Source organism: Ceratotherium simum, chromosome X (assembly GCF_057802395.1).
Source record: "Ceratotherium simum simum isolate JZ-2026a chromosome X, ASM5780239v1, whole genome shotgun sequence".
In the NCBI taxonomy this organism is placed as follows: Eukaryota; Metazoa; Chordata; class Mammalia; order Perissodactyla; family Rhinocerotidae; genus Ceratotherium; species Ceratotherium simum.
The window spans coordinates 44,712,871-44,735,130 of record NC_141940.1 but is presented as its reverse complement, the minus strand read 5'-3'; the positions used below and the strand labels follow the sequence as shown (position 1 = coordinate 44,735,130).

Here is a 22,260-nt window from a genome sequence, read left to right as displayed (position 1 = left end):
TAAAAAATTTTTTCACCTTGGGGCCGGCCCCATGGCGTAACAGTTAAGTGCGCAGGCTCTGCTGCTGGCGGCCAGGGTTCAGATCCCGGGCGCGCACCGATGCACCGCTTGTCAGGCCATGCTGTGGCGGCGTCCCATATAAAGTGGAGGAAGATGGGCATGGATGTTAGCCCAGGGCCAGTCTTCCTCAGCAAAAAGAGGAGGATTGGCATGGATGTTAGCCCAGGGCCGATCTTCCTCACCAAAAAAAATAAATAAATAAAATAAATTTCATCTTAAAAATGCAGACTGCCAGCGTTTCCTTTGGAAAAAAGTCTCAGTCTCCTCTTTTTCTCCTTGGGTTCAAAGCACTTTTTCTTTTTACACTTAGTGCCAGGCCCCAGTCATGAAGTCAACAATAGGTGCTACATGTGGCCACGCCACGCAGAAAAGACTTGTCAATGTCTACTTTTAGAATATGGTCCATCTTAACTGTGTTTCATATAACCAGGCTCATTGCACATATTCCAGCTTCTGTCCAAAGTGTGTTGTAAATCTAATGCAGCATAAGAATGCTATACACATAGGATATTTGGTAGAATATTTGGGGATGTCAATTTGCAGAGTTCTTTAAGGTCATAGACTATGTGTTGAGTCTCCACTAAGGCACGTACATACTCTGGTTTTTCTCTGGGTCAGGGTGGAATGCACGTCAATGGCACACCTCCTCTGATGCAGGCTTCTATGCAAGCTGGAGTTCCAACACCAGGACAAATACCAGCTGCTGTAACAGGACCTGGCCCTGGTTCCTTAGCTCCTGGAGGTATGTTTTATTTACAGTCTTCACCATTTTGGTATTTTGCTAAAGTTTTGTTATAGCAAATGGCATAGTGTAGCCAAGTTATTATGTGATAATGAGATCTTGATATAAAATTAATATACAGCTAGGAAATATATCTCCTAGGTGGAGGTAATCGTTGATTTCTTGTATACAAATCCTATACAGTAATTGCCTCTATCCACAGTCTCACTTTCCGTGGTTTCAAATTACCCACAGTCAACCATGGTCTGAAAATATTAAATGGAAAATTCCAGAAATAAACAATTCATAAGTTTTAAATTGTGAGCCATTCTGAGTAGCATGATGAAATCTTGTGCTGTCCCACTCTATCCCACCCAGGACATGAATTATCCCTTTGTCCAGTGTATCCACACTGTATATGCTACCTACCCTTTAGTCACTTAGTAGCCCTCTTGGTTATCAGATTGACTATTGCAGTATCACAGTGCTTGTGTTTAAGTAACCCTTATTTTACTAAATAATGACCCCAAAGCACAAGAGTAGTGATGCTGGCAATTCAGATAGGCCAAAGAGAAGCCGTAAAGTGCTTTTTTTTAAGTGAAAAGGTGAAAGTTCTCAACTTAGTAAGGAAAAAAAAAATGCTGAGGTTGCTAAGATCTACAGTAACTTTTATTACAGTACCTTGTTACAATTGTATTTTATCATTAGTTGTTATTGTTAATCTCTTACTATGCCTAATTTGTAAATTAAATTTAATCATAGGTATGTATGTGTAGGAAAAAACATAGTATATATAGGATTCGGTACTCTCTCTGGTTTCAGGCATCCACTGCGGGTCTTGGAACATATCCCCCATGGATAAGGGGGGACTACTCTATGTCTGATTATGAGAGCAGGGAAAAGGACACCTAAGTAGAAAACTACAGTAAAACTTCCAAATTAATGAGGGGAAAAACGGAATGAATGGTAACTGGACCAAGCAAGCAAATACAGAGAAAAGGAAATGACATTGTGAAGTATAAATAAACATAAAGTAAGGTGGAAGCAGTAAAATCTTGCATAGTCGTTATTCTGCTAAATTTGAATGGACTGAATTGTCCCATTAAAAGCCAGAGACTGTTAGATTAGGTTAAAAAGCACATTTAAAAAACACATAAAACAGGGGCTGGCCCGGTGGCGCAAGCGGTTGGGTGCGCACGTTCCGCTGCGGCGGCCCGGGGGTTCACCGGTTTGGATCCCGGGTGTGCACCGACGCACCGCTTGTTAAGCCATGTTGTGGCGGCGTCCCATGTAAAGTGGAGGAAGATGGGCATGGATGTTAGCCCAGGGCCAGTCTTCCTCAGCAAAAAAAGAGGAGGATTGGCATTGGATGTTAGCTCAGGGCTGGTCCTCCTCACAAAAAAAAAAAAAAATCACAAAACACACGGTCAAGTTTGTTGTTATTATTTAACAGGCATAAAATTGCATTTCATTAAATAAAATAAGACCAAACAAGAAAAGGAGAAAAGAATTTTAAAGCCTATATATTTTCATTGATAGTGTATATATATGTAATTAATAGAGTATTGCTATTACAGTTGTAGCTTTTCGTCATTCAACAATCATAACTAAAAAAGTTATAAATGAAATAGTGATTCCTCATATGAAACACTTGTATGAATACACAATGTATATCAATATATAAAGTTTTTTATGCAACAAACTTGCTTCTTATTAATTTAGGTTAGATTGACTACAGTGCTACTCATGGGAGATAATTGGAGTCTCAATTCTTCTGTTTTGTAGAGAAACCAGTCTACAGAGTTGAGTTACCAGGGAATAGAAGAAGAGATTTTTAAAGAAATTTCAGCAAACTCATGATTTTCATTTATCCTATAGAGTTATAGTTAAATTATCTTTCAGTGAAAGAAATGGATTCTGTATTTTATACATTTTTGAGTTATAGATGCCAAAGTTACCTTAAAATATCACAAGTTGTAATGCGGTCCTACTACACATGGCAAGTATGCATACAGGACATAGGCAGCTCATTACATGAGTTGAAAAACGCTCAGACTGGTCTATACCTCTTCAGTGAGACAACTGCAGCGATCATGCACTTGGATATCACAGCAATGTCAAATTGCTATAAAAGTTTTTAAGTGTCTGCTTTCCATTTCTGTGCTTACATTGTCATGAACTGTTAACATAAACAGTGTGTGGATCAGCATCGTCTGTGGACCACACTTTGAGTAGCATTGTGCTGGTGGACAAAAAATACAGTAGTCCCTCCTTATCGTGGGGGATACGTTCCAAGACCCCCAGTGGATGCCTGAAACCAAGGATAGGACCAAACCTTATGTATATATGTTTTTTCCTATACATACATACCTATGATAAAATTTAATTTATAAATTAGGGACAGTAAGAGATTAACAACAATAGCTAATAAAACAGAACAATTATATAACACTATACTGTAATAAAAGTTATGTGAATGCAGTCTCTCTCAGAATATCTTATTGTACTGTACTCATCTTGTGATGATATGAGAAGATACAATGCCTTCGGGATGAGATGAAGTGAGATAAATGACGTAGGCATTGTGATGTAGAGTTAGGCTGCTATTGACCTTCTGATGATACATCAGAAGGAGGATCATCTACTTATCTGCTTCCTGACCGCATTTGACTGTGAGTAAGGATAAGGGAAGACTACTGCAAGTAAGGACATTGAGGAATAAAATAATGGGAAAAAAAAATTGACCATGTACTTAGCCATAAAATAAAAATAATTTTAAAAATGTAGAGATTCTACAGGCCGCATTCTCTATGTCAATAAAATTAAAAATAAATAATTAAAAGGTGACTTAAAAAAACCTTTACTTGGAAAATTAAGGAATATACTCTAGGTAATCTTTGAATTAAAGAGGAAATGAAAAGAAATTTATAGATTAAAAGACAACAAAAAGTAGTACACTCATACAAAAAAGTACAGGAAATAGTGAAAGCAGTACTTAAAGGAAAATGAATATTCTTAAATGTCTATATTATTAAAGAATAAAGGAACTCTTAAGTACTAGTTTTAAAGAATAAGAAAAATTTTATAAAAAAACAAGATACAAAGAAGAGAGAATTAATAAATATAAAAGTTGAAAGTAAGTGTAAAAGGAACTTAAATAATTGAATTTTCAAGTGATATTTTTTGTGAGTTTGTAGCATTTATCCTTCTGAAGTTATTAAAACTTTACTAAGATTTTTGAGATACCCTGTACAAAGCTCTTTGACAGTTGATGAGTAGAGTGAACAGCCTACTTCTAGTAGGCAAAGAAAATGAGTGGGGCCCTCACAGAAGAGCAAATCCAAATGGCAACAAACGAAAGCAAATTTGTTTATTGTCAGGGGATTGCAAATTAAATAACGAGATTTCACTTTACTTAAACCCGTCAGACTAGCAAAAGTTTCAGAGAGAGATGACACTTACTATCATCTGGAGTGGGAAAAGTGGTATCATACGTTGCTGGTGGAAATGTGAAGTTTTTCAGCCTTTTAAGAAAGTAGTCTCACATTAAAAATTTATATACACTTTGACCCACCAATTCCACTTCTGGGAAGCTAGCCTATACAAATAAAATCACCATTATGTGACAGTGTATAATATGAGAAGTTATGCCCATAAATCCTTCTGCAACCACTTTCCTCAGATCCTAAATATTTATATTATTTTGGTGAGTGGTCTGAATTAGTCATAGAATGTTATGGCTAGAAGAGAGCTTTGAAATCATTTAGACCTGTGGTTCTCAAACTTGAGTGTATGTTAGAATCACCTGAAGGGCTTATTAAAACACAGATTGCTGGGCCCCACCCCCAGACTTTCTAATTCGGCAGGTCTGAGGTAGGACCCTTTGAATTTGCAGTTCTGACAAGTTCATGATGATGCTGACGCTGCTAGTCTGGAGACCGCATTCTGAGAACCACTGGTTTAGACCAACTCATTCACTTTACAGATGAGGAAGCCTGGGAATATGTTAATTTTATCAAATCACTTGTTCAAAATCACAATTACTTAGTAGCAGGGGTAGAGCTAGCACAGGTTCAGGTTCTTAATCCATGGCTCTTTGGTGCCTGACGTGTTAAATGGAATAAGAGAGTGTGACATGTACTTGATATTTTAGGTAAGTATTAATGAACTGCAAACAGTTCAGCTTGTCTTTTCTCCCTACTCATAGCGTATATTGTTCCTTTGAGGAAAGAGAATTATTTCTATGTGAGAAGGACCAGACAAGTACTTGTGGTACATGATTATTCTTTGTATAGCAGTCATTGTACCCTGACTAGTTAGAGTAGACCAGTGATTTTCAACCCTGTTAGACCCAGTGGCTTCTTTTCATAACAGATATTTTGCAGTGACTCTTTACTATCCTGAAATGAAATGCACAGATGATATAACCTATTTAACATGATTTCCAAAAAAAAAAAATTAGTATAATGCCCTAACTATAATTTAAAGGAGAAATAAAAGGAATTAATTTATAATAAAAAATATTTTTAATATACAAGTGTTCAGGCACAACTACACTAGAAAACAAAAGGTGGCAGTCAGATGTGTGCACCTGTACCATGAATATAAAAGCTACAGATGTAGACAGATACAGGTATATTGTTTTAGCAACTCAAATACCACAAGAACTGTTGACGTTGGTGATGTGATTTTCTGAAATGGTGAAAACTCTTGGTAAGGTTCTTAACAAAACAAAATGCAGTACCCATAGTTTACTCAGTAATTACGTTTCTGGAAAATTTAGTGTGTGTGTGTGTATATATATACATATATACGCGTGTGTGTGTGTGTGTGTGTGTGTATAAACAAGGCAAAGAACCTTTTTGTTGATAAATAAAACAGACTTAGGTTCTAAGTTCAGATGCCTATAAATAGGTTTTCATTTGTGTAAATGTTCAGCGAGACATTTGAAAGTTTTGCAAGACAGGGTATTTCTTGATTTTGTGGGACTGTGACATAACATAGCGGGACATCCAGTATCCCTGTCGTCTTCTCATTAAATGCCAGCCATGCTCCCACAAATCTTTGTCACAAGCGAAACAGTATACCCACATATTTACAAAATGCCCTGGGAACAGTACTGCCTCCTATGAGAGGAGTTAAGTGCCGTTGTTATCCTGTATCACAGAAGAACTTCCTGCCAAGGTTTTGGTAACCAATGAGATTAAGTGTTCTTTTTTAACTCACTTTTCTACCACTGAAGCCAAAGGATACTAACAAACTCCATCTTCTGTGTAACTTCATTGTTTAGTGATAGTTATGATCTTTCTTTGTAGGTTTCTGCTTGTGGGGCAGAAAAAGGAAATTTGTTAACTCAGCCACTGTCCTACTGTTTTTCCCACTGTCCTAATTTGTGTTTTTCTTTCCTGCCCTTTATCTTCTAGGAGGAATGCAGGCCCAAGTTGGAATGCCAGGAAGTGGACCAGTGTCCATGGAGCGGGGACAAGGTAAATAAATATTAATGTCAGATTAATGTGGACTAGACTTGGAAATGTTCTATATCTGCACTGTCTAATGTGGCAGCCACTAGCACATGTGGCTATTTGAATATTAAATTAATTAAAATTAAATTGGAATTGGGTAAAATCTAAAATTCAGGTCCTCCTTCATGGTAGCCACATCCCAAGTCCCCAATAGCCACATGTGGCTAATGGATGCCGTACAGGATATTGCAGATATAGAACATTTCCGTCACTGCAGAAAATTCTATTGGACAGCCCTGGTCTAGACTTTCCATCTAGTGATTCAGAGCCTAGCTCTACAAGAATTAATGACAAAGCAAATGGATCCTTTGTTTCTATGTAATTCATATCACCTTTTCCTGGTTGTCTAATGATTCTACTGACAAGTTCTCTCTCCCTCTGTGGACATCTATCGACTGAGTAAGGAGTTTTAATAATAAGCATGTAATATGTGGCTGGGTATGTAGAAGACTAAATTTAAACCCCAGAGAAAACTGGGAGGGGATCAAAGATCTATGAAGCTTAATTGATAAGTGTATGTTGTACTGTGGCAGTAACACTGAATACCACAGTGGCAGCTGCTCCAAAATCTCCACATTATTTTTCTATGTTTTTGGAGTTTCAAGAAAAAGAAAATGCAGTGGGTCAGTCGAAAACAATGTTAGGAGGAGAGGAAGTAAGAAAACAGAAGGAACTAACAATAAAACAAGAGTACATGCTAGGCACTTTAGGCTAGGCACTTTAATTTTCATAAACAACCTTGTGAGTTAGGTGGCAGCACCTCAGTTTTCAGGTAAAGAGTTGGAAGCTCAGAGTTTTAAGTTACTCCAGGGGACATGGTAAGTAAATACTAATATCTGAGTAACGTGGACTGGACGTGGTGCTCTCATCTTCTCTTCCAGCTAGTAAGTGGCAGAGCTAAGATTCTGAAGTCTCTGACTCCAAAATCTATCCTCTTTCTGTCAATCCATACCACCTCTATTAATTAAAAATACTCTTCACTGTGTTCTGTTCTTATTCATTGTGTCCTTGCAATGAGAAAGAACTACTTGGGACAAGCATAGAGAAGCTTAAGTTACACCTTCTTAGCATATGGCCTTTAAGTGAAACCCTTTTTTGTTTTTTTTTTTCTTTGTTTTTTTGTGAGGAAGATCAGCCCTGTGCTAACATCTGCCAATCCTCCTCTTTTTTTGCGGAGGAAGACTGGCTCTGGGCTAACATCCGTGCCCATCTTCCTCTACTTTATATGGGACGCCGCCACAGCATGACTTGCCAAGCAGTGCGTCGGTGTGCACCCGGGATCTGAACCGGCGAACCCCGGGCCGCCGCAGCAGAGTGCGCACACTTAACCGCTTGCGCCACTGGGCCAGCCCCCATTTTTTTTTTTTAAAGCAAAATATTAAGATATAGGCCTAAGATATAGTACTGTACTCCTTGTCTATGATTTGTACACTGGGGTTGATTGCTGAAGTAATGGAACTAATAATCTTGTCAGACGGTTGACAGTGGGACAAGCTCTTGGCCAAATACCTCATCTGAGCAGCCTATGCTTTTGTGCTGTTGTGCCGCACCCCCTCAGCCACTATCAGTAGATCGTGTATGTACCCCAAAGTATTTTTGCAGTAGTGAGAAGGAATTGGGGTTTCAGTCATTCTTTTACAAAACTCTCCCCAAGCCATCAATCAATCAAGCATTAGCTATTGAGTACTTTCTTCCACGAGACATCTGCCTTCCTGCTAGAGTTGTCTTCATCTTTCTAGTCAAAAGTTAACAAAGGGAAATGACTCGAGTTTTGAAAGTATGTCAAAGATGTCTTCATGAAGAGACAAAGTGAGATGAGGTTTTTTTTAGAGTTTTCCTTCAGTGCCCAGCAGAGGAAACAAGAATCGATCCATATGTACCCAGTTTCTCTTTCTTTCCCTGGAATCCGTGCTTTTGCATGTGTAATGGTGAAAGGAGACAGTGAGATGTTTAAGAAGATACTTCCTCTTGCCTTCTGCCGCCTTTGGTTAATGTTGGTGCCCTTGTCATCCCATTAGTTTTTGTTTGCTGTTGTTACAATGTTTATTTATTATCAAAGACTTGCAGTGGCAGAGTATTTCTTGAGGAGTGATAGTCTTTCGTTGTCTAAAGTTCATTCACTGCATTTCCCCATTTGATACTTTTTGATAGCAAAAATTTTTGTGCTTTAAAATATGGCAAAAGTGGTACTGCCCCACTTGTGTTATGGACCTCTTCAGAATACATCTTTGCCTTCCAGATTCAGTACAACTTCTTTCACTTTTTGCTTATGAAAATATGTTTATGTTCTATGCCTAACTAGAGATTCAGAATCATCCTTTTTATATTTTGTTTCTTTTTTTTTTAATGGTATCATAAGGAGATTTGGGGGGATCGTAGTAGCAGAGACGAAAATTAGAAATGGCTGGTTATTCCTGCCCAAATAAAATCAGTGACCCATGGGTTTCACTGTAGGAAGCAATCTCATCAAAGTGGAACGGTTTCAGATCCCAAAGAAGCTAATATAGTTTAGGAAGATTTTGTAGCCTGGGGCAAGCTAATGAACTCTTGGCTTTTTAACTTATATGTGTGAATCTCCAGTGTCTGTTTGTGTATGTTTCTGCGTGTGTGTGCAAGCTATTTTAAGTGTCTGCTCTTTCTCCTTTTGAACTTACTGCTCACCTAGGAACCCTACAGCACTCGCCCGTGGGACCCACCGGGCCTGCATCAATTGAGCGAGTTCAAGGTACCCATTGTATCTACGGGTTTCCTTTTGCTTGTGGTGTTCAGGGTGGGATGTTGAGAGGACAAGGGCTGCTTGGCAGTCATCCTCACGTTCGGAACCCAAAAGGGTAGTGTTTTGGGTTTTTGTTATTTAATTTTTCTTCTTGGGGCCACAAGCCTAAGATTGACCTCTTCACACAGGGCAGAGAACATGGATGATATGGGCATCTGTCCGAGGCTGTACTCCCTCCCTACTGGTGTCAGGAGGCTTGGATGGAATAGCAGTCTGTAAGGAGACAGCGGGTTCTTGCAGAGCCGTGGCAGTGTTCATATATGCCAAGACCCTACCTCTCTTTTTGTGACTCTGGTCCTTGAACTAAGGTTGATTATAAGGAAAACCAGGAACATAAGTTTCTTCAGGTTGCAGTGCTAGTCCTTGGCAGATTGCTCCCCAGTTTGTTCTTTATTATAATTCCATCCATACCTCTGATATGGCACACATTCTGCCTACACCCTGCTTCTGTTCTTGAGCTGCAAGAGGAGTCTGCTGTGGTGAGGTTTCACCCACTCTAAGGTGTCTGAATTACATTGTCAGTGGTATATAGAGTCATTTCTTGTTTCCTTATGTGTCCTTCACACCAGTAACTCCCTGTTTGTTTCCCTGTCAGTGCCGATGCAAGACCCCAGAGCAGCTATGCAGCGTGGGCCCTTGCCTACCAATGTCCCAACTCCTCGAGGTCTGTTAGGAGATGCTCCAAATGACCCACGTGGAGGCACTTTACTTTCTGTAACTGGAGAGGTGGAGCCTAGGTAAGCATTAACATAGAAGGAAAAGACTGGAGGAATCAGAGTTTTCCCTTGCTTTGAGAACAAAGTCTTTTCGTACCAGTTATACCTGTTTGCCTACTTCAAAAGATAAATAAATATTCATGGCCGCTGTCCAACACTAAGCACTTCTCCTTGGGCAGAACTGTGTAGTTGAGTATGTCATTTTGAACTAACCATGGCTATTCCACCTTCGGAAATTGGAAATTCCAGCACACACACCTGAACAGCAAAAAACTTATATTGCTTACTGGTAGTAGTAATATTTTTTTTTATTTTTTTATTTTTTTTGTGAGGAAGATCAGCCCTGAGTTAACATCCGTGCTAATCCTCCTCTTTTTGCTGAGGAAGACCGGCTCTGAGCTAACTATTGCCAATCCTCCTCCTTTTTTTTCCCCAAAGCCCCACTAGATAGTTGTATGTCATAGTTGCACATCCTTCTAGTTGCTGTATGTGGGACGCGGCCTCAGCATAGCCGGAGAAGCGGTGCGTCGGTGTGCGCCCGGGATCCGAACCCAGGCCGCCAGTAGCAGAGCGCACACACTTAACCGCTAAGCCACAGGGCCGGCCCACTGGTAGTAGTAATATTAATAATAGCAATAATAATAATAAAATAATAATTGATATTAATGGGGATTATGCCTCTGACTCTGCTCTGAGTACTTTACTTAGATCATCTCACTAAATCCACACAACCCTATGAAATTGATACTAATATCAGTCCCATTTTACAGATGAAGAAACCGAGGCATAGAGAAATTAAGTAAATGTGCTCAAGATCACAGCTAATAAGTGATAGAGCCTAGATTTCAGCCCATACAGTAACTCATGTTCTTAAGCACTATACTGCATACTCATTATATATAATGGATATCCATTAATTTCTCCTTAATTATGAGTACCCCAACCAAATATGAAATTCTAGAATACGTGGATTTACATTTCCATAGGGTGTTTGATGTTCTTCTCGCAGAATTCGTGGACTGATGTTTGCATTAGTTGTCTGAATTTTGCTTTTTGATCTTCTGATTGACACTTTTTCTTGTTGTTTTGTTCTATTTTAAAATATAACATTTTTCTCCATCTCTAGAGGTTACCTGGGACCACCTCATCAGGGTCCACCCATGCACCATGTCCCTGGCCATGACAGCCGTGGCCCACCGCCACATGAGATGCGGGGAGGGCCATTAGCTGAGCCCAGACCTCTAATGGCAGAGCCAAGAGGACCCATGCTAGATCAGAGGGGTCCACCCTTGGATGGCAGAGGTAAGGAGAGACCATGTCACAAGGCTGACTGACAGTTGTGGGCTGATGATAAACCCAGCTGTCTTAGGCTTTAATCTGGGATAAAGAATGCTGGGGCAATAGGCGTGGCAAGCATTTTTAAGATATATCTGCAAATCTGAGAAATTGGGGAAGAGAAAGCAGTCTCGTGTAGTTTTAGGGAGATGTGACTAGAAGAATAGATTTCTTTTTTTTTTTGTGAGGAAGATCAGCCCTGGGCTAACATCTGCCAATCCTCCTCTTTTTTTTTTTTTTTTTTTTTTTGCTGAGGAAGACTGGCGCTGGGCTAGCATCCATGCCCACCTTCCTCCGCTTTTTATGTGGGACGCCGTGACAGCATGGCTTGCGAAGCGGTGCATTGGTGCGCGCCCGGGATCCGAACTGGCGAACCCCGGGCCACCGCAGCGGGGCACGTGCACTTAACCGCTTGCGCCACTGGGCCGGCCCCTAGAGGAATAGATTTCTATCTTGCTTTGTTGGTTCTTTTTGCAGTAAAGGTGAGAAGCTACACAGTGGTTTTCTTGCAACTTTCTTTATAGGTGGAAGAGATCCCCGAGGCATGGATGCACGAGGGATGGAGGCACGAGCCATGGAGGCAAGAGGATTAGATGCCAGAGGATTAGAGGCCCGTGCAATGGAAGCCCGCGCGATGGAGGCCCGTGCAATGGAGGCCCGCGCAATGGAAGTCAGAGGGATGGAGGCCAGAAGCATGGATACAAGGGGCCCAGTCCCTGGCCCTAGAGGCCCTATACCTAGTGGAATCCAGGGTCCCAGTCCAATTAACATGGGGGCAGTTGGCCCCCAGGGATCCAGACAGGTATGTGTAACACTCACTTCTAGCTTCCATGTGAAATCTTGATCTATTCAGGAATCGATTTTTGAGCCTGATTATTACTGCTTTCTGATTTGGGCTATTTCTCAGCTTGTTAGAAAGATTAGAATCTCCCTTCTTTTGGTTTCTCTCTCCCTTAGGGTGGTGATTTTCTGGCCACCAGGATTATAGTCCAAAAGGGCAACCTTATCCCACAATTTCAGGAACTCTTCCATTCAGAGCAGAGCCCCTGAAAATTTAGGAGATAGAGAGTGTATCAGTAGAATCTAGGCATGGATCATTTAAAAAACTTCCCCCAAACGATTCTAATGCACAACCCTAAGAACCCCTGCTTTAGAGCATATGAAGAGCTATTAGTGGTCATTTAGATAATCTTAGCTTTGCAGACACCTATTTTAATTTACTTTCATCACATAACCTAAGTGACCAGTGGAGTGTGAAAGGCAATTTACAAATGCTCACCTTAAAACCTGAATTCTTATCTCTTTCTTTTATTTGGCTCTCTTCACCTGTGTTTATATGGTAGTCTGTGATTATCGACGCATTGTCATCTCCTCCCCCTTCACCCCCAATTGGTTGTGGGAAGGTGGTATGTGTGTGTCTCCCCTGAGTTTTTATATGCTAGCACCTTCATCTCCCTCTAGCCCCTCCACCTTCCTTTTTCCTATATGTGTCTTCCTCCTTCCTCTCTGTACTTCTGTTTCTCTTACCTCTTCCATATGTTTATGTGTCTTTCTCCCCTTGTGTGTGTGTGTGTGTATGAGAGAGAAAGAGAGAGAGAATGTCAGCTGGAATGGAACATGGCAGTCATCCAATTCGCTCATTTTATAGGTTTGGAAACTGAGACCCAAGAATTCAGGTGACTTGCCCAAATTCACACAACTAAAAAGTGGCAGTACAAGGAATAGAATCCACAATTTTTTCTACTGTACTACTCTGTCCTGTCATCTGCACGTTGTGTATGTGTTTGTGTGTGTCTGCCTCCCCCTCTTTAATATGAATTATGAATATGTTGTTTTCTGGTATGTGTAGAAGAAAGCTGTTTTCTATTGTCTTTCAAGTTATGCTTTTAAAAAAACGTGTTTATGGGCCTTGTGTTTATTGTGCCCTCTGTGGTCAGTAGTCTCACAATAAAAAGGGTTTTTATGCATTCATTCAGTCATTTGGCAAGTATTCATTGAGCACCTACTACGTACCAGACAGAGCCGTAGGTACTGGGGATATAGCAGCGTGAACAAAACAAAGTCCCTGCCCCCAGGGGGCTTGCATTCTAGTTGGGGAGACTGACAACAAATAACTACATGATGTGCTTGTGTAATTCTGTCAATGATTCTGTGGAGAAAGATGTTGAAAATAATGGTTAGAAGACCATTTCTGGGGCCGGCCCCATGGCTTAGCGGTTAAGTGCGCGCGCTCCGCTGCTGGCGGCCTGGGTTCGGATCCCGGGCGCGCACTGATGCACCGCTTCTCCGGCCATGCTGAGGCCGCGTCCCACATACAGCAACTAGAAGGATGTGCAACTATGACGTACAACGATCTACTGGGGCTTTGGGGGGAGAAAATAAATAAATAAAATCTTTAAAAAAAAAAAAAAAAGAACATTTCTGGATAATGTCTTGTTCCTTTATCTCTGCTAGTGCTTGAACTCATTACTCTGTAATATTAGGTTTATATAATTTTCATTAGTAGATTCTATAAAGCTAATTAGATCTGAGGTGGAGAAGATAAAAATTTTATCTTCAAACATTTTTTAAGTTGTTTAATTAATATATTCACTTGTAAATAAAAGTATAAAATACATTCACTGGCATATAAGAGATATATAGTAAGAACCTCGCTTCCTCCCCTGAACTCATCTCCTCTGTGACCCCCATCTCCTATAGATAATCGCTTTTATTAGATTTTTTAATGTATTTTTCTAGCAAATAAGAATATTCTTATTTTTTCAAATATAAATACATATATATTCTTATTTTCTCCCCTTTCACTGTTTTGCACCTTGTTTTTTTACATAACAGTATATCCTTAATTCATAATTTTAAGTAAGATTTTAAAATTAACTCGATTCTACCTAGTTGGAAACTTTTTGGTAAAAGGCTTACTATTACTAGGGTGATTGTATAACTTATCATCCAAACAGGGACACGTTTGAGAGTCAGAGTGCTGTTAGTAATTACTAACAAAAGCATAAACAGGGACTATCTTAGGCAAACCTGGATGTGTGGTCGCCTATATTATTACCTGTCTGCCTAAAACAGGCATTCCTAGAAACTTTAAATGGCCGTTATTGAACGGTTAGATCCCATTATGGTACCTCAAATTAGTATTGACTGAAGCTTCAAAAAGGTTATTCTCATAGATGTTTCAGATCTGTAACAGATCATTATGGTTCAGACTGGTGTCTGGATTCAGTATTGATAAAGAACAGAAAGTGATAATATTCTAGCAATCTGTACAAGGCTGTACTAATCCTTCATCTCTCTAGTGTCTTTGGGAAATGTTAATGCATATAAGTGAATGTTCCAGATAATAGAACTCTTCTACCAAGTTTTTAAAAATAATTTAATGAAATATGAAATTTATGAAATAATGAAAAATAATTTATCAAGTATATTATGCTTCCTTCACTTCTTAAACAGGATATAAAAAGTGATTTTAATCGTTTTTGATTACTCAAAGTCATCATTAAATGTACCCATTATTGTATATGCTATAATAGAAAGCATAGTTATCTCCTGTTTTGGTTTCTGGTCTTCTCCACCGTCAGGCTGTCACCTGGCCCTTCACATTGCAGTCATATCTGTTCCTAATAGTTTATCCACATTTTTTTATGCTTTGCTGCTTCTAATCTGCTGGGGAAGCGAGTAACAAATTTGTTAACAATTTGTGTTTAATAAGAGTACCTAAGCTCTTGGTGGATGCCTGAGTGTGAACATAACTCCAGCAGGGGGACCTTTTAACAGTTATTCTAGGTGCTCTGAGGCCTTTTCCTTGGGTTCTGGTAGTCTTTCAAAAGATTGAACTCACTGAAGATCTTAAATACCAATGTGTGATAGAACTGTGCTTTATTCTTTTAACTCGGGTCATGTTTCTTGGTCTGTATTTAGCAGAAAGGATCTACTGCCTGTTCTCTATGGGAAGTTATAAAAAGCAAGTGTCGGGCTAATAGCAGTCTTTTCCCCAGAGGCCTTCCCATCTCCTTTCTACCTCTGCCATTATGATCGTCTCTGCCTTACTTGTGGGATAGGGCCCTTTGGGATGAACTGCCTATGTCTGATTGAACTAGAGGTAGGCGGTATCCCTGTGAATGTAGCTTCCCCAGTGGACCAGCATACATTATCTCTAGAATCCATCAGCTTTCATTTCTGTTTCTACTGAGCACTGGTTTCCTGGATACTCTCAGTTTTCTCTGTGCTTATGTGGCTGAATTTTGCTTGATTTAATGGTATCCAGTTGTGCTGTGTGGTCTTTGTGGATGATGCTGGAACTTTGGAAGCAAATGTGTCTAACTTGCTAGTTGATCTCTGGCTAAACCCTGCCTTCTGCCATTGCTAACAGTAGGAAATGATCTTCAGAATCATTAACTTGGGCCGGTGCCTCCACTGCAGTGGCCCGGGGTTCGCCGGTTCGGATCCCGGGCACGCACCGATGCACCGCTTGTCAAGCCATGCTGTGGCGGCATCCCATAGAAAGTGGAGGAAGATGGGCACGGATGTTAGCCCAGGGCCAGTCTTCCTCAGCAAAAAGAGGAGGATTGGCAGATATTAGCTCAGGCCTGATCTTCCTCACCAAAAAAAAAAAAAAAACCAGAATCATTAACTTGCTTTTTTATTCATATCCATAATCAGATCATATTTTTTCACATTGCTATTACTGGATTCTGGTTACCTATGTGAACAGTTCCGAAAATCTCTCCTTATCTCTCTTTGTGCACATAGGTCCCAGTCATGCAGGGAGCAGCCATGCAAGGAGCAAGCATTCAGGGTGGAGGCCAGCCTGGTGGCTTTAGTCCTGGCCAGAACCAAGTCACTCCACAGGACCATGAAAAGGTAAGCAGTGCCGTCTGTCTCCATATGCACAAATCTTTTGGATTCCTCTCTTCACAATTACCACGTGGAGATTCTGGGTCTTCAGAGTCCGTTTGAAAGTGATGTTTACTCTTAGAACTCTTTATGATCTTGTTACCTGAAAATTTGTGAGCCTCGTCCTAAAATTCTTAAATGGATGTATGTAAATGGCAGCTTATCTTTCACTTCAGGCTTATCTGCCAATAGCAGTTTTTTTGTGCAGGCTGGATTGACCTGAAAATCCAAATCCCTTTCTTCCTCCCCTTTCTACCTTATCCCTAAAAACAATAGCAGATTCCCCACAAGTATATCTTTCTGTTTCTATATTTGACCATTGTGGGGAGCTCATGTCTGATGGAAAAGCTCAAACTTGTGAAAAGGAGAGACTTTCAAAACAGGATTAAAAACTGAAGACTTCCCGGGGCTCCTAGGTACCATCTTAGTCTGCAAGAGTCTTGGGTTCATTAAAGTGTCTATCTTGAGTCTTCTCATCTTAGGTTATCTTTGTACTTGTTCTTTTATTGTACCTTTTCTCACCAGCTGGTTTTGGGTTTTGGTTTGGTTTGATTTTTTTCTTTTTTGGCCTGCTATTTTCTGTGTGTAAAATATCCTTCCTTTTTGGACAGAAGGTGGTGGTGTTTTTTTAGCTGCCATCGTTAAAACTCACTACCTTTTTTTTTCTCTGCACAGGCTGCTTTGATCATGCAGGTTCTTCAACTGACTGCAGACCAAATCGCCATGCTGCCTCCTGAGCAAAGGCAGAGTATCCTGATCTTAAAGGAACAAATACAGAAATCCACTGGAGCGCCTTGAAAGGTGAGCAGACGTACCGTGCCTGAGTCGGACAAGCTCCTCGTGCGTTTGGGGTATATACTTTCAACCTGAACTGACAAGACTCTCCTGTTCTCAAGACTCTCTGAGGCCTGCACTCCTCTTGGCTAGACTCTTCACCCTTCCATAGGTCAGCCCGTCAGGATAGAGGAAGGCTATGGGGCATTTGTTTGGGTGTTGAATTGATTATAATCTTTTTTAACCTTTCTTTCCTAATAGCAAAAGTAACATACGATCATTTTAACAAAATTAATCAAATATAGAAATGTAGAAAGTTGAGGGTGAAAAGCTCTGCTTCCTCAATCTCATTGCCCAGACATAACCTCTAAATACAGTTTGGTATGCATCCTTCTAGAATCAGTTATGTTACTTTATTCCAAACTGTCCCATCAAAATGGAGAAAATACAAAGCATTTCAATAAACAGTATAAATATTTTAGTTTCCTTTATTTTATATTGGATATTTTGAGGTTAAACTATTATAGCACACAGTTTAAGGTAGTGAATGTCTCCTGTCACCATCAGTCCCAGTACAGTTCAGAGGTTGCTGGACACTGCTGCCCTTATTTTTCTTGCTTATCAGTCAGGTAAAAAGGGTCATAATCATGTGACTTAACTTGATTATATGTATTGGTGTTTCTTTTTAAAATTTTTTCCCCAATATCTTGTATTACATAAACAAGTCTGTTTTCTAAAAACAGTTTAAAATTCACATTGTTCTAGTATCAGCTAGACTATCACATTTTGAATTTCTGCTTTTTATCCCATCTGTATTATAATTCCCATCCATATATTATCATATAATAGTGAACTCATTTACGCTAATTAGCAATCTTTACTAAATATAGTATTTTAATCCATATTTGTAATATCATTAAAACATCCAAACTGGAAATATGCATCATATCTGTATTTAGACTTCAAGTGACTGCACTCTAATGGGAAGCTATCATAGATGGGTGGCTAGGTAACTTTCAGTATGACCAGTACTTTAACTTTTTAGTCCAGGCACCCTAGGCATTCTATTTTCTTCAGTAAAAGCATAGGCTACCTGTTATATTCAGAGGAACAGATAAAAATTATTCCTCTCTTTTACTTTTTCTAATTTATTTATGCTAGGGAAGGTATTCCCTACAACGTGAGGAAATTATTGTATTTAGATAGTGGAAGTAGAAATCTTTCTGAAATCTTTCTTTATGTATTCTTGCTTACGAGATATCTTATTTCAGAGTCTTACACATAAACCACAGGGCAAGGTTTTTCAGTTTTTTTACCTTTTATTTTGAAGTAATTATAAACTCACAGGAAGTTGGAAAAATAGTACAAAAAGCATCCTGTACCCTTCATCCAGCCTCCCCCAATGATAACAACATCTTGAGAAGCTGTTGTACAATACCTTTTTGGTTTGTAGTACAAAACCAAGAGATTGACATTGGTACATTTCTGTTAACTAGACTACAGACCTTATTCAGTTTTCACCATTTGTTTTAAACCTACATTAATGTGTTTGTGTGTTGTCTGTGTGTAGTTCTAGGCAATGTTATACAGGCAAAGTCTTAATGTGTATTTGCTGGTATTTGTGTATACTGTAGCCAAAATGTTGGTTCTCCTTCCATCCTGTACCTCGCTAGTTGTGATCCATCTGTGCCACCACTGACAGGCTTATGTAGTGTTACCATTAGATCAGTAGTTCTCAACCAGACTCAGTTTTGCCCCCTACTGGACATTTGGAAATGTCTGGAAACATTTTTGGTTGTCATAACTTCAGGGAGTACGGTGTGCTACTGGCATTCAGTGGGTAGAGACCAGAGATGCTGCCAAACATCCTGTAATGCACAGGACATCCACCGTAACAAAGAATTTTCTGGCCCCCAAATGTCAGTAGTGCTGAGGTTGAGAAACTCTGCTGTAAGGGATGATTATTTTTGGGAGGCAAGAAGCAAATACCTTCGGAATCTGTCCCTGCTGATTTGCTTTGATGCATAGCCTCCCTCCTCCAGCCTTTTAATTAATTTTTTTCCTGGCGTTTGAGGAAGAGAACTTTGTCTCCACTTCTAATGGCTTTCTCCCAACTTTTCCTTACAGGTTTTCAAAAATACCTGGCAACAAATCTGGAAATTAATTCCATAACTTGGTTGAAATGTTGCAAAAAGATGACTTCTGCATCCTAACCCTTGAATGACTCAAATTGGTGCCAGGTGGAGGACTCCCATCACCTTCTCTCAGAACAAAATCAGTTCATTCTGTTGTCTTAGTTTGTATATTTTCTGTAACTTGAAATAAACTTTGAACACAATTTTAGTATACTGCAAATTGATATACATGACCTTTTTGCTTTTAAAAAGCTGAACACCAAGGGTGAAACCTTAGATGTGTTTTCTACCCTTATCGCAGTATTGTACTTTAATATATTGCCATAGCTCTGTTTTTCCTTTTAAGTTAACCATTTATTCTTCTCGGTAATATTTGAGGATTTCTCAGAAACAGTGTTTTCTGGAACCTAGTTTTTGCTTAGTTTGCTTCCAGCAGGCATAAGATTTGCCTTTTGAGAACTTGCTAGAACTTCTGAGTCTACTAGGGGAAAATAGCACGTGCTTAGAGCTGTAAAATGGTTAGAAGGCCAACAAAGCAAAGAGCCTAACAAACAGAGCAGTGTATTTAGTTTAGAAAAAAATCCAAATATCAAAGTAAGTGCATTTTTATGTCAATAGCAAGTCTATTCACATGCATAGTTCAGAATTAAGACAAAGATGTATTAGCACCGGTTCAAGTGTGTCAACAAAACAAGAGACTGTTGACATTTACTTGTCTATTCTAAAACTCTTCAGTCTGGATAGTCAACTTTAAAAGTTAAAAAAGCCACTAATTTTTCATATGTTCAAGATGAAATACAAACTGAACAGAAGTCAAATGAGCAAAATACATTTCATCCTATCTTCTAGAGTTCACTAACCTACAACCCTACCCTGTAACCAAATTTATTCTGTGAAATTAAAACAGAAAACCCTAAGACTTTTACATTCTTCTCATTTATTTTAAGAGGACCAAATGCAGAGCACAAGCAGTCAGATTGTCCATTAGGCCTTCCCCTTGCCTGCTTCCTTGCAGATAGGTATGAACATAATTAGTGCCACTAGCTCTAACCAATGGCTCTTCCAGCCTACTATTCTCTCTCATGGTGGCATTAAGGAGGAACGTGTTTTCTCTCCATCAGGCCAACCTCAAGAGGTTAAGAGGTGCCTTAGTAATTAGTAAAGTTCCACTGGAACTACTCTTGAGCCTATTTATATTCTCAGAATCCTATCCCCTGGGTTAGGATTATGGTCAAGTGAATTAAAAGCCTTCCATAGGCTTAGAGAATGTAATAGCATATTGCTTACGTGTCAAGCAAAAGAATGCCAAGGTAAGATAACTTTATGAGAGACATTGAAATTGAGGGATTTTCTACTCTGATATATCAAAATTTACAACAAAAATTGGCTGAATAAGAAGATACTTCATATTACAACCTAGGAAGAAAAACATGCTCAAAACAGCTGAGGAGTTTTCTGGGTATCCTGCTCATCCCCAATTCGGGCGTGGATGTTGATCATGCTTGGGATTTATTATCATTACCTTTTCTGCTTGCTGCCATGAATATTGTAGGCCTTGATATGTTGATTTTAGCAGCAGTCATATCTTGAAGTGTCAATATATTTAGACATTGAGACCAAGAGTGAAGCCTTTCTCATTAGGAACTCATTATAAGTTTCAAGGAACACTAAGATTCCAAATCAAAGTCATTGAAGATCAAATTATCATTTGGTCAGCAGTTGTCTACTAGGAACCATACCGTCAAGGTTCCTTTGTGCATTTTCCTAAAACCTTATTAAATTAATTTAGATAGCTGAAATCTGGGAAATTGGCAACAGCAGGGGTACCCCAATCTATTCCTATAGAAACACTCAGTATTTTTTACTGATGTCCAATTAGTAAATGAAACACAATTAGCTACCATGAGTTCATGACCTATCTTTACTTTGTTCAGACTAGTGACTGAAAAAATTCAATCTTACTAATGCTTCAAGTCATATAGGTTTCTGGATAATTAGAAACAACCATTTATTCAATCTTGGTCACTTACTTAATGGTAGAGAAATAGGTGCTATAATGCTAATCCAGTAGAAACATTCTTATAAATTTATAATGAGTTGAATTGTCTTTGGGCACAATGAAGTGTGTTTTTTCCTTCTTTTAAGGGCCTCAGTCTTCTTTCCTCCTACTGATTCACTGTGACTACTAATATCCCAGAGCCGAGTGTATGGGAGAAATAAAAAGCATTTTGATAGGAGAAAGAAAAGGCATTTTGCCTATGTCATTAGGTAATGATTCCTTAGTGACTAGGTAGGTAGGAGCCCAAAAAATGTTATCAAAATTCTAAATTATCTTTTTTTAAAACTGGATGTTAATAAACTCCCTTAATAAAAATGGCAATAAAGAACCCCTGTTGACTGACTAAGTCATCCTAAGATGGAGTTCGAGTTTTCACAATTATTTTTAACAGAACAATGCAAACTAATGACAATATAGCTTTCAATTCTAATAATTTCAATTACGATTAACACATTTGCAAGATTTTCTTTCCCAAATGGAGAACCCAGATAAAATAACAAATCATTTGTTAAGCAAAGAAGAAAATCCTTCATTTTTTGACAAGCAAAAATAAGTAAAGCATAAATTGCTGTTCACACTGGATAAGACCATGTTTAAAATAACAGTACGAATGTACATAGTGTTATATAGGGATGGGGTTCTTGGTAATTTTATGTTCGTTGTTTTATTATTTATGCTTATTATGTTTTGTCATTAATTCTTCAATAAATTTTTATTTAAAAAACCATCCTACTTAGAAATCTTCTTTGTGGGTAGGAGGGGAGATTATGACCCAAAGTCCAGGAGATGGTAACACTTGGAATCAACAAAATCACCTGGGCTTAAGTTGTATAATTGTCAGCCACGTCTGCTATCAGGCCTTGCTGCAGTCATGGCATTCCAAAAGGATTTACAGTTCTTTTCCCAAGAAAGGATCCATGGGCTTTGAGAGTATCATGACTCCTGAAGTGCGTGGGTTCGTGAAAGCTCAGTGACAACGAAGTTGAATCCAATTTAAAAAGAATGCCAGGGAGTCAAGGCTTGAGAGGCACATTATTATCCTTCAGTGGCAGCTGCCCAAAGCTGACCAGACCAAGTAAGTTGTTGAAGATACAAAGGAGAGACTAAATGCAGATTACCGTCCTTATTCCTGTAATTCAGAAATTTTCTTTGTTGAAGTAGAATTGAACCTTCCTAGGATCCACACTGGAGTATTGGTGACAGCGTTTGCACAGGCTCTTTGCCAAAGTCTGAGGACCACATAAGAAAACTCCCACCACAGAC

The 22,260-nt window shown here is 39.2% G+C and overlaps 2 protein-coding genes across 9 annotated transcripts in view; one reads left to right on the top strand and one right to left on the bottom strand.

Moving 5' to 3' along the window:
• CSTF2 (cleavage stimulation factor subunit 2) overlaps window positions 1-19,141 on the top strand; it is a 25,383-nt gene extending 6,242 nt beyond the window's left edge. For 3 of the 7 annotated variants that reach the window (XM_087427701.1, XM_087427702.1, XM_087427700.1), the window contains 10 exons: window positions 679-802; window positions 6,205-6,267; window positions 8,969-9,028; window positions 9,208-9,294; window positions 9,675-9,816; window positions 10,922-11,097; window positions 11,655-11,932; window positions 15,886-15,996; window positions 16,705-16,830; window positions 18,931-19,141. In XM_087427701.1, coding sequence (XP_087283827.1) covers window positions 679-802; window positions 6,205-6,267; window positions 8,969-9,028; window positions 9,208-9,294; window positions 9,675-9,816; window positions 10,922-11,097; window positions 11,655-11,932; window positions 15,886-15,996; window positions 16,705-16,827 — 1,164 coding nt within the window. In that variant the 3' untranslated portion in view covers window positions 16,828-16,830; window positions 18,931-19,141. The remainder of the gene's footprint in view (window positions 1-678; window positions 803-6,204; window positions 6,268-8,968; window positions 9,029-9,207; window positions 9,295-9,674; window positions 9,817-10,921; window positions 11,098-11,654; window positions 11,933-15,885; window positions 15,997-16,704; window positions 16,831-18,930) is intronic. The other 4 variants (XM_004440999.3, XM_087427703.1, XM_004441000.2 and 1 more) reach the window with 2 other exon arrangements.
• The window catches only part of NOX1 (NADPH oxidase 1), a 28,286-nt gene continuing 25,028 nt past the window's right edge, over window positions 19,003-22,260 (bottom strand). For both annotated transcript variants that reach the window (XM_087427705.1, XM_004440996.3), the window contains one exon: window positions 19,003-22,260. In XM_087427705.1, coding sequence (XP_087283831.1) covers window positions 22,134-22,260 — 127 coding nt within the window. In that variant the 3' untranslated portion in view covers window positions 19,003-22,133.